Source organism: Carassius auratus, chromosome 50 (genome assembly GCF_003368295.1).
Source record: "Carassius auratus strain Wakin chromosome 50, ASM336829v1, whole genome shotgun sequence".
Classification (NCBI taxonomy): domain Eukaryota; kingdom Metazoa; phylum Chordata; class Actinopteri; order Cypriniformes; family Cyprinidae; genus Carassius; species Carassius auratus.
Genome location: NC_039292.1, coordinates 63,116 through 74,797, shown reverse-complemented (window position 1 = coordinate 74,797; position 11,682 = coordinate 63,116). Strand labels below are relative to the sequence as shown.

The window sequence follows — 11,682 nt, the reverse complement described above, 5'->3', positions numbered from 1 at the left end:
CATCCTAAAAACAATGAATACTTAAGCTGGTTTTATTTGTATTCAGCCAGCGAACAATACAAGTGAAATAAATTAAAGCCTTGGTTAATATAAATTAAGACACAGATCAGGTTTGACTAGACATTCACCAAACATTATTGCTAAACGATGGACCAATGCTAGTCTCCATTAAATTTGTCTAGATAATTACATTTTACAGTTGATGACCTTTCATCAACTACTCGGTCACACAGCACAAGTGTAGCAGCAACTAGTTTATTTACAGAACAAATGGCACAGTTGTGACAGTAAACATTTGTTTCAGGCGTTCTGACGACAAAACCTAGTGAACCCAGCGAAGAGCTCAATACACTCAAGAGAAACAGACAGTTTTAAGGCCATTTTCATCATTAACAAGTAGGAATGAATGAACTAAGAGCACTTCGGTTTTCTTCAGCTCAAACAGCTCACATCTACGAGGCCTTTTGTTTCTTCCAGGAGGCACCGTTTTGGCAGAAGAGGTGGTTGTGATTTTTCAAGTCCAGTCCTTATAATCTATTCACGCAAATCTTATTTAAAGACAAAAAGATGATCAAAAGATGGTGTAAAACCGTAAAATAATCTGACTTAATGCGCCAGATTACCATGTTTAAACCTCGGCATCGATGTTGCAATACAACTGACTAAGAGCAATGACAGCAGCAGTATCAAAACATTAAACTGTGAGCGTTTTAACAGGCCGCAGACAAAGAGAGTAAGAAAAGACAGCAAAAGAAAGACAAAACATTATGGAGATGTAGACAGCAGGAATGGCGGTGAGACTAAGAGTCCACACTCGCATTAGACGGCGAGCTTGCTGGCCACCAGAGACTGTTTCCGCTGGGGCAGGTCCTGAGGAGTGGGGATGTGGTCTCCGGTGATCTCCGTCTTCTCCGCCGCTGCTGCCGGGAGCTGCTTGTTCTTCATCTTGGCCTTGGCCATGTTATAGTCGCCAGAGTCAAAGTATTTTTGCTGCAAGGGATAACAACGACCATTATTCGCTCAATAGTGGGCTCAATATTAAAACTCTCTTTTTAGGAACGTACCCCTTTTTGAAGTCTTTTCCGCAACAGATCTGATCCACCGGGCTTGGCCCCGAGATGTGGGTATCGGGCCTTCAGTTTGGCCTCCTCAGTTTTTTCTGGACTTACAACAGTGTCCTGCATCTCCTTCATTAAGAGAGGGATGAAAACCATGTGAAAACACTAATTCTTAAGCCACAGGATGCATAAAGATTGTTTTTTCTCAAATCATGTAAAAAAAATTGTTAAAGCTGCATTGAACTAACAGCTAGATTGAAGGATAAAAGAACAATATAGTGAATTTGATGAAAAAAGATAAAAAGAACTGTGTTTATTTAAAATAAAAACCTTTTGTAACAATATACACTACCCTACAAAAGTTTGGGGTCAGTAATTTTTTTTTAAAGAAATTTATGCTTTTATTCAGAAAGGGTCTGTAAAATTAATAAAAAGTGATAATAAAGACACATATTGTTAGAAAATATTTATATTTTAAATACACACTGTTCTTTTTAACGGTTTTCGGCAAATACTGTATAAGTCGCATGAGCCCAAAATATGTCATGACGAGGAAAAAAAACTTAAGCCGCGTTTCCACCGCAGGAACTTTACCCAGGAACTAGGGACTTTGGCCTGGTACTCGGTGTGTTTCCACCGCAGCATTGGTTGAGTTCAACCACCATTTATTCGAATCAACATTTTCAAAATATTACTGTTATTGTGTCATGAAATGTATTTTTAAAAGTATTTCAGGCGAGAATGTAGTTGTTTAAAACTCAAATCTGTGGTTTATTTATAAAGACAGTGCCTATTTAAAAATGTGTTTCGCCGATCTCAGAGACGGTAAGCTCCACTCGATCAGCGGAAGCTCAGTCCTCATGTATCCGCAGAGAGCAGCCTCATCTCGGATAGATCTTCTGATATGTGCCGCTGGCTCTGATGTCTCTTTAGTGGTTAAACATAAAATATAATTCAGCTGCGTGGTAAATCTAACAGGTTTTCTTTGGTCTGTATTCAATTTATCTATATGTTAAAATGAAAATAAAAAAGGCAAGTCTATATAATATTTCGTTTCATTGCAATGGCTGTATATAACATTACACATATCCCTGAACTAAGTACATTTCTGCAGCTGTTATTATGTTTAAATGAAAACGAAAGGAGGCAGTGGTATTTTATATCCTATTTAGTTTTATTGTAAATATACTGAGGGGAAAATAACAGTAGCCAAAGCGATCTGAGTTCACGCAGCATTGGTTGAGTTCAAACACCATTTATTTGGATCATTTTCAAATATTACTGTTATTGTGTCATGAAATGTAATTTTAAAAGTATTTCAGGCGAGAATGTAGTTGTTTAAAACTCAAATCTATGGTTTATTTATAAAGACAGCGCCTATTTAAAAATGTATTTCGCCGATCTCGTAGACGGTGAGCTCCACTCGATCAGCGGAAGCTCAGTCCTCATGTATCCCCAGAGAGCAGCCTCATCTCGGACAGATCTTCTGATATGTGCCGCTGGCTCTGATGTCTCTTTAGTGGTTAAACATAACATAATTCAGCTGCGGGGTAAATCTAACAGGTTTTCTTTGGTCTGTATTCAATTTATCTATATGTTAAAATGAAAATAAAATATTATAATATAATATTATAAATATATTTCGTTTCATTGTAATGGCTGCATATACACATATCCCTGAACTAAGTACATTTCTGCAGCTGTTATTATGCTTAAATGAAACCAAAGGAGGCAGTGGTATTTTATATCCTATTTCGTTTTATTGTAAATATACAGAGAGGAAAATTACAGGATTCGCGTAGTCGCTGACATCACACTCCCCAGTCGAATGCACGAAGTCAGAACTAACTACCAATGATGCACGTCCAAAATCAGCGTACCTTTTTTTTTTTTTTTTTTTTTTTTAAATCAGCGGTACTTTGTATTGAGAAACGCGCAGACCTACGTCACCAGTCTATTTGCCTAATCTACCCGGTACTTTACACCGTGGTGGAAACGCAGAAAGCAAGGGGTCTGGGGGGAAAAAAGTTCCTGAGAAAAAAAGTTCCTGGTACAAATGTTCCGGGTAATTTCGGTGGAAACGCGGCATTATATGCTGTAAGTGGCACTGGACTATAAATCGCATTTATTTAGAACCAAGAACCAAGAGAAAACATTACCGTCTACAGCCGCGAGAGGGCGCTCTATGTTTTCAGGGAGAGGCTACAGGAGCACTAAGCAGTATATAGCGCCCTCTCGCGGCTGTAGACGGTAATGTTTTCTTTTGGTTCATGTCAAATTAATGTTGATAAGTCTATGAAAAAAAAACTACGTTAAAAAGTGCGACTTATAGTCCGGAAAATACGGTAATCATGAAAAAAGGATCACAGGTTTAAAAAATAATAATAATAATATTAAGCAGCACAACAGTTTCCAACATTGATAGTAAATCAGCATATGAGAATGATTTCTGAAGGATCACGTGATACTGAAGACTGGAGGAATGGTGCTGAAAATACAGCTTTGCATCACAGAAAATAATAATATTCAATATTACTGTTTTTTTCTGTAGTTTGGTCAAATAAATGCAGCAATGATGAAAATTCAGTTCAGAATTCTTAAAAAAAGTTTACAGTTTTATTATAAATAATTTCAGTTTACGCTTGTAAATGCGTTATCAGCATGAAGTCTCTAAACATTCTGAACTCTGATGCATTTATACATTATGAGTCTTTCGTAACTGAATCATTACGATCATATTGTCAGATGCGGAATGGCCTCGTATTAAACGAGCTCGTATAAACAAACCTGCTGCTCCACTGTGCTCGCCTCCACTTCACCGGACATCAGGACAAATTAAATGCAACAAAAACAAAAGACAAAAACGAGACACTGCCTTATTTTGAGAGATCCGTTCGTCGGCTGGTACTGTCTTCAAAATCCTAAACGTTCTTCCTCGACAGAAACAGCGAGCGGCGCACACACTCACCATTGAGCTGCACCGCCGCCGCGTGGACAGGAGAAGAACAGCGGCTTTCTGAAAAAAAAATATATACATATAATCAAATATATTTATGCAATGAAATGTAAATTTTGAGATGAAACAGTTTGTTGAAACTTAAGAGAAAATATTTAAAAACAATTAAAAAAAGTTTGCATATGTGTTTTGTGTTATTTCATATTTGATACATCAGACTTTTAATGCCCATATATCATTATAAAGTATGTTTCTCTAATGTAAACCAATGAGATTTTATAACAGTATATCAGAGTGCTTACATAAAATGCAAATAAATGTCAGTTGTTTGAGTGTCTTAGTAAGAATATATTTAAATGCTTGTTTTAACGCCATACTTACAGTACAGACCAAAAGTTTGGACACACCTTCTCATTCAAAGAGTTTTCTTTATTTTCATGACTATGAAAATTGTAGAGTCACACTGAAGGCATCAAGGGCTATTTGACCAAGAAGGAGAGTGATGGGGTGCTGCGCCAGATGACCTGGCCTCCACAGTCACCGGACCTGAACCCAATCCAGATGGTTTAGGGGTGAGCTGGAGCGCAGACAGAAGGCAAAAGGACCAACAAGTGCTAAGCATCTCTCAGGGAACTCCTTCAAGACTTTTGAAAGAGCATTTCAGGTGACTACCTCTTGAAGCTCATCAAGAGAAAGCCAAGAGTGTGCAAAGCAGTAATCAAAGCAAAAGGTGGCTACTTTGAAGAACCTACAATATGACATATAATGTATATAATTCCATATATAATTCCACATGTGTTAATTCATAGTTTTGATGCCTTCAGTGTGAATCTACAATTTGCATATTCATGAAAATAAAGAAAACTCTTTGAATGAGAAGGTGTCCAAACTTTTGGTCTGTACTGCATTTTAGAAAAAAATGTGAAACTTGTGACATTAGCCAAGTATTGTGACCCACACTCAGAATTGGTGCTCTGCACTTAAACCATCTAAGTGTGCACACTCACACAGCAGTGAGAAGTGAACACACCCCCAGAGCAGTGTGCAGCTATTTATCCAGCACCCGGGGAGCAACTGGGTACTAAGGGTGGAAGAGAGCGCTGTTCATTCACTCCTACCTACAATTCCTGCCAGCACCAAGACTTGAACCAGCAACTTTCTGGGAACTAGTCCAGCTTTCTAACCATTAGGCCACAGCTCCCCTTAAGTGCTCACCTCCAAATATAACAGGTTTTTGAGAAATGTTTAATTCCTTCCAGTTAAAGTTCATTTTAAAAATGACTAACAATAATATAGTTATTCTTACCTTTACTTAAAAAAAATTTAAGATTTCACATTAAAAAAAAATAAAAACATGTGAACCATGCCCTGAACGTTTAAAAATTATACTCAAATTATACTACTTTCTAGAAAAGCATGAAATATCAATAAGATGAAAGAAGCACCAGATATATGCAAAAGTCAAATGAACATCATGTAAGGACATTACATTGCAATTTTAGTTTAATTTAAAAACAACCAAAGTTGACATTCTATATCAAAGTTGGACAGAAAAGCACAACAGAGGTGTTTACATTTAAAATCATTTTAATGTACATAATTATCAAAATAGTATTCGTTTAGTTACATTTTCTTTCATAATCTACAACGATAAAAATATAAAGCATGGTAATGTAAAAATGTTTTTAATTAATTTGAAATAAAACAGCAACTATTGGTCCATGGCATGTTACTTTCGATTATGAATAAAAATATACACAGAATAGACCAATTCTGATAGCGTAAACAAAGCGCTTGCCCAAATAAAGTTTAATGTGATCAATCATCCTCAAACTGCAGTCGTTCCTCTTTTATATGAATGGGAAGTCATTTGCTGAACACTTTTCTGAAATCACCTCATAAAAGAATCAAACAGAGCATCCAAAAAATTCTCATAGAACTGAGAAACCGGTTCTAAAATCTTAGCAAATGAGCCATTAGTTCTGGATCCGTGTCACTAGATAATACAGCAGGAAGAAGGCCACAACCGAACCAGCAGACACGTAACACAAGATCTTTCTGTTGTCTCGGCCAGATCGTACCATTGTGGAAAACCTCTTCACGCTTCCAGTAAGCAGGCCAGTTGCGCTGAGGAAATTAGAGTCCTGCGTAAACAAGGATGTTAAACACATGCTGAGTTACACCCAAACACTGCAAATACATTCAACATCAACACTTTCAAAACACCTACCATGCCATCCAAGTAGCTATTCTGTTCTTCAGCATCTTTGTCAATGTCATACGCCAGCTTTGAATGAGAACAAAGACATAAATGCCACAGAATGACAGCTCTATTGTTTTAATGACACATATATATATATATATATATATATATATATATATATATATATATATATATATATACAGAAGTCTGCCTTACAGATTTAAGTCTAGAGACTTTACTGGCCAGATTTTCAGCCATTAGCCTGTTTTCAGCGTCCAGCATGTCATCCACAGCACCATGTCCTGTCAATGACCCAAAATTAACCGAGATTAAGCCTTTTTTGACAAAGTACACCAACATGATTTCATATCTGACCACTTTCATTTTCGAGTTTACTTGCACTGGCAACATCAACAATAAATGTTGTAGTTTTTTTAGACAAGAGAGGCATCTTAATGTTTAAAATATTATGTGGCGATTCTAATAAAACAGCTAAAATAAAAATATATGACTGTACAATATAAGAAAACTGCTACGTGTCACTTACCTCGATTCCACGGATCAGCCATCTTTAAAGAGCTAATCGGCTAACAACCTCGAAAAAACACTCGAAAACACGCCGAACACCGGTAAAACCGATCTGTTTTAACCGTAAATAACGTCTTAAACCAAAGCTAGCACATATACTTTAAGTAAAATTGTTGACAACTGTAAAACAGCACACATTTATCACAAACCAAACCGCTGAACAGCGAAGGGTCGTACAGTGTAGCGAAGCGGCAGCCGCTGGGAATTGTGGGATATGTTTGTCCGCCACTCATTCATTTTTATTTTTTTTAATCATAAGGACTCTGGCTGATTGCATAAGATACCTACCCAGCCATCTGCTTGCGTTTGTTTTAAACATTTTGTTCGGTTAATGTTATTATTTTTTAAACTACACTGATATGATATAAACAGCGCGTGTCACTGTTGTGCTGGTAAGCATCTATATTTTATAATACATAACCTTGATTATGCGGTCATTATAACGACGAGTCGCAATATACAATAACGGATGCATAATTCTATTTGATAATATTTAATATATACGCACGAATAACTGGGCGTGTGCATTCTATAGTGAAGATTAAATTAAATATATTTTCGATTGCCCTGCATTTGAAGTAACGTAGATATATTCGCAGATACAAAACAACATCAAGGTTTTAAAGTGATTATGGTGATTTTTAAATATAATTAACTGTATTAATGATGATGTTTCAACAGGAGTGTGGTTTGTGATTTTTCAGTGCTTGTGTCGAATGATTCCTCTTAACGCACGATCTTTAGATATTTATGCAGTGAACTGAATGACTTTAAAAGGCGTTTGAATGAGGCTTCTAAAGTTGTAAAATGTGCCAAGTTCAATTGAAATTATTTACCAAGCAAAATAGGGACAAACCTTTTTTGAAATTTTAATTAAACTTTTTTAATGCTATAATTGAATTTAAAACATATTATATATTTTTTTATATACTAGAACATTTTATTAGTTTATTATTACATAAATTACATGAACGACAAATATGCACCACATTAAGTTTATTATTTGGTTGAAACTGTGTAATTTTATTTGATAGAAATGAAATCTATATATGTGATTAAAATAGATCATCTTAAATATAAGCCTAACATTTTTTTTTTAATTGTGACATTTATTTTCAATTAAAAAGTGTTTTCATTTAAAATGTGTATTTAATTTATAAATCTATTTTTATTTTTTAGTGTGGAGCACCGATCAGCCACAGATTGTCATAATGCTGGCCCGCAAAGGCCTTTTGGCTGATGGTTTCCTGTTGACACGACTCGCCGAGGATGCCGCACAACCCAGTCGCATCCGGCCAAAGTCACAGAGGGCACGTTTCATCACCAAGAGCGGGTCGTGTAATGTTGCCCACAAGAATATACGAGAACAGGTGCGTTGCCCAAATGAACCAAGCAAATGTTTAAATTCACTCACATTTTGTAGTATAATGTGTTATTAGACAACCGATGCAGTACACTTCACTGATTGGATTCTGTTGCTTCTCAGGGCCGGTTTCTCCAAGATGTTTTCACCACCATGGTGGACCTGAAATGGCAGCATTCCCTGCTCATCTTCACTTCGGCGTTCCTGTGCTCCTGGATGCTCTTTGCCATGGTGTGGTGGCTTTTAGCATTCGCTCACGGCGATCTGGAGCCTCGAGATCCCAACGAGCCTGGACCTGTGCCTTGTGTGACTTCCATTCACTCCTTCACATCTGCTTTTCTGTTCTCCATTGAGGTGCAGGTAAGGAGCAGTCTGGCTGGATTTCTATGCAATTGTTGACTCATTGAGGACCAAATGGTTGAGCTTTCTGAACCTGTAATATCAGTCATTTCTGTAAAATCAGGTGACTATTGGTTTTGGAGGACGAATGGTGACGGAGGAATGTCCACTGGCCATCATAGTCCTCATTATCCAGAACATTCTGGGCCTGATCATCAACGCCATCATGCTGGGCTGTGTGTTCATGAAGACAGCTCAAGCCAACCGGAGAGCAGAGACCCTCATCTTCTCCCGTAACGCAGTCATTGCTCCGAGGAACGGCCGACCAACTTTCATGTTCCGTGTTGGGGATCTGAGGAAGAGCATGATCATCTCAGCCACAATACAGCTGCAGGTGACAAATATCTTCTACTCTGGCATCTATGGTTCCTTTAAGAACCTTTAATATCAATGGAGCCTTTCCCTTGGACAGAAGGTTCTTCATAGTTGAAAAAGGTTCTGTAGATTTTTTAAATGTACTTCAGAACCATTCACTAAATGGTTTTTCTCTGGCATCACTGTAAAATCTTCCTTTTGGAACATTTATTTGTAATAGTGTAGCACTTCTGTCTAAAACCTCTTGAGTTGAATTCCACCCTAATCTTGATTTCTGTTTTTCAGGTGATTCGGCGGACAGTAACTGCGGAGGGTGAGGTGATTCCTGTCTGTCAGCTCGATATCCAGGTGGAAAATCCTCTCAGGAGCAACGGCATATTCCTCGTCTCTCCACTTATAATCAGTCACACCATTGACAGAGGAAGCCCACTGTACGAGGTCTCAGCGCAGTCACTGGCTACCGAAGACCTGGAGATCATTGTCATCTTGGAAGGTGAATGGAGTACACTTCTCTTTGAATTAATAATAATGATAAATTAATTCATTTCAGTCATTTCTAAACTGAAAATAATTTGCTACCTGTATAGTTCACTATGAAAGAGAGCCGATGTGTCTGTTCTATCAGGTGTTGTGGAGACCACCGGCATCACCATGCAGGCCCGCACATCCTACACGCCAGAGGAGATCTTTTGGGGTCGGCGTTTCGTCTCCATTATGACGGAGGAGGATGGGCGCTACTCAATCGACTACTCCAAATTTGGAAACACCGTTCCCGTCCGGATGGCGGCGCTCAGCGCTAAGGAGCTGGACCAGACCAGGGGTGTGCAGGACAGCGGACCCCATGAGGGTAAACCTCAGGGCTGGGGGCTGGTGAGGGCGGGACGGGGCGGGTACAGGAGGGGCGGCGGCCGGGCCTGCGATGACACAGCAGTCAAGCCTTGGTACGTGCCAGCGGAGAAGGAGGAGGAGAAGAAGGGGCAAAAGAAAAGGGTGAAACTTGAGGAAATAGGCAGAGAGATTGAAGAAGAAGCAGTGGAGGACATGAGCGATTAGAACAAAAACATTTATTTGGTTTTGCAGGTATGGAAGTAGAAATAACCTAGAAGTTATTGGTAACTAGTTCACTTAAAGTTATAGTTCAACTAAAAATGAAAATTCTGTCATAATTTCCTCAACCTCATGGTGTTCCAAACTCATAAAACTTATATATATTCACAAAACTTAAACCGTTTGATTCTTATGGATTTGATTTGCAGCATCTTTATAACCTTTTTGGATCTTCTAAGTTTTGGTTACCTGGACAGAAATCTTTCAAGTTTTATTCAGAATAATGACCAAAGTCTTTGGAACAACATCATGGTGAGGAAATCATTACACAATTTACTTTTTTTTTTTTTTTGGAGAACTATCCCTTTAATTTTCAAGAATATTATTAATAATAGTCTCAGATATGTTTTATACTACACATGTTTTGTAAATCTAAAACATGGACAACTGTAGCATTGATAACAAATACCTCTGAGAATTTCTTGTCCTTTCCTGCAAGCAATATAATGAATTTTAGGATTGTTTTAAACAGAGAAATGAGGTCTCTTGACAGCACTAGTCAAGATACGGAGTGTAATTAGGTGAAGATGCCATTCAATGAGAATAAAAAGCAGGCTGTGGGGGATAGAAGTAGAGTCAACAGAATCAACTTTCATGTTGTGAAATTAAACATGACCAAAAAACCTTAACTCTGCACAAACTGTTTAACAGACTCTTTCTACCAGCCACAGAGTAGTTTTTTTTTTTCTTCAAATTAAATATGGCATATACCTCAATTAAAATGTAATACTGCTGCTGTTAAAGCAAACATGTGGCAGCTGTATATGTTTGTACAGTATGATGGGTTTTTACACAATAAGCCCTTTTAATAATATTCCAGTTCATTGCCTTTTTGTGTTCTTATCTTGTTTTATGAGATGTGATGTGTTTACGTTACTTTTTTAAAGTGATAGTACAACCAAAAATTACAATTTGGTCTTCATTTACTAACCCTCATGTCATTCCAAACCTGTCTGACTTTTATTCTTCTGCTGAATGTAAAAGAAGATATTTTGAAGAATGTTGGTAACTAAACAGTTTTGGTTCCCATTGACTTCCATTGTACAAATAGAAAATACAGTAGAGGTCAATATGAAATAAAACAGTTTGGTGTCATTTACTCACCCTCATGCCATTCCAAATCAGTATGGTTTTTTTTCTTTGTGGAATAAAAAAAAAAAAAAAAAAAAAAAAAAAACAGTTTTGGTTCCCATTGACATATTGGTAGCACTTTATTTTACAGTCCTGTTCCTCATGTACATACTATGTACTTATTATAGTAATTACAATAACTATGTAATAACTAGGTACTAACCCTAAACCTACCCCTAAACCTAACCCTACCCCATGTAGTTACCTTGAGTTACCAGAACTTTCTTAGATAAATACACTGCAAGTACACTATCAGTACATGTTAGTACACATACTGTAAAATAAAGTGCAACCGGCATATTTTATGCATACAATGGAGGCCAATGAAAACCAAAACCATTTTGTCACCAACATTCTTCAAAATATCTTCCACATTCAGAAAGAAAGTCATACTTTTGGAATTACATAAGGGTGAGTAAATGATGGCAAAATTATAATTTTGGGGTGGACTATCATTTTAATGTGGCTATCATAGTTGTTTAGTTTGTAAGTGTTGACATATCGTTTACATTGTGTGGGTTTGTGCAATAGTATTGTGTACTAGAGGACCTCTTACATACAT

At 37.3% G+C, this 11,682-nt stretch overlaps 3 protein-coding genes across 3 annotated transcripts; 1 reads left to right on the top strand and 2 right to left on the bottom strand.

The window, feature by feature from the left end:
• Nucleotides 1–239: 239 nt before the first annotated feature.
• On the bottom strand, nt 240–4,019 carry LOC113066520 (cAMP-regulated phosphoprotein 19-like). The gene is made up of 3 exons (XM_026238396.1): nt 3,846–4,019; nt 1,065–1,187; nt 240–990 (listed from the first exon to the last, which is right to left on the bottom strand). Exons 1-3 carry the CDS (start codon nt 3,882–3,884, stop codon nt 820–822), a joined length of 333 nt encoding a protein of 110 aa, XP_026094181.1. The 5' UTR covers nt 3,885–4,019; the 3' UTR covers nt 240–819.
• A 1,565-nt stretch (nt 4,020–5,584) lies between these two features.
• On the bottom strand, nt 5,585–6,998 carry LOC113066518 (BET1-like protein). Its single transcript, XM_026238392.1, has 4 exons — nt 6,765–6,998; nt 6,434–6,519; nt 6,245–6,301; nt 5,585–6,158 (listed from the first exon to the last, which is right to left on the bottom strand). Exons 1-4 carry the CDS (start codon nt 6,784–6,786, stop codon nt 5,991–5,993), a joined length of 333 nt encoding a protein of 110 aa, XP_026094177.1. The 5' UTR covers nt 6,787–6,998; the 3' UTR covers nt 5,585–5,990.
• A 57-nt stretch (nt 6,999–7,055) lies between these two features.
• Nucleotides 7,056–11,089, top strand: LOC113066517 (ATP-sensitive inward rectifier potassium channel 11-like). The gene is made up of 6 exons (XM_026238391.1): nt 7,056–7,197; nt 7,985–8,175; nt 8,292–8,528; nt 8,632–8,901; nt 9,168–9,375; nt 9,508–11,089. Exons 2-6 carry the CDS (start codon nt 8,017–8,019, stop codon nt 9,933–9,935), a joined length of 1,302 nt encoding a protein of 433 aa, XP_026094176.1. The 5' UTR covers nt 7,056–7,197; nt 7,985–8,016; the 3' UTR covers nt 9,936–11,089.
• Nucleotides 11,090–11,682: the final 593 nt, after the last annotated feature.

Coding starts and splice junctions, on each gene's coding strand:
- LOC113066520 (XM_026238396.1), bottom strand. CDS start 3,884: ATGTCCGGTGAAGTGGAGGCGAGCACAGTGGAGCAGCAG. Junction 1,188..3,845: donor CGAGCACAGTGGAGCAGCAG/GTTTGTTTATAC, acceptor CTCTTAATGAAG/GAGATGCAGGACACTGTTGT. Junction 991..1,064: donor GGAAAAGACTTCAAAAAGGG/GTACGTTCCTAA, acceptor TATCCCTTGCAG/CAAAAATACTTTGACTCTGG.
- LOC113066518 (XM_026238392.1), bottom strand. CDS start 6,786: ATGGCTGATCCGTGGAATCGAG. Junction 6,520..6,764: donor GGCTGATCCGTGGAATCGAG/GTAAGTGACACG, acceptor GGTCATTGACAG/GACATGGTGCTGTGGATGAC. Junction 6,302..6,433: donor AAGTCTCTAGACTTAAATCT/GTAAGGCAGACT, acceptor TCTCATTCAAAG/CTGGCGTATGACATTGACAA.
- LOC113066517 (XM_026238391.1), top strand. CDS start 8,017: ATGCTGGCCCGCAAAGGCCTTTTGGCTGATGGTTTCCTGTTGACACGA. Junction 8,176..8,291: donor ACAAGAATATACGAGAACAG/GTGCGTTGCCCA, acceptor GTTGCTTCTCAG/GGCCGGTTTCTCCAAGATGT. Junction 8,902..9,167: donor CAGCCACAATACAGCTGCAG/GTGACAAATATC, acceptor TCTGTTTTTCAG/GTGATTCGGCGGACAGTAAC.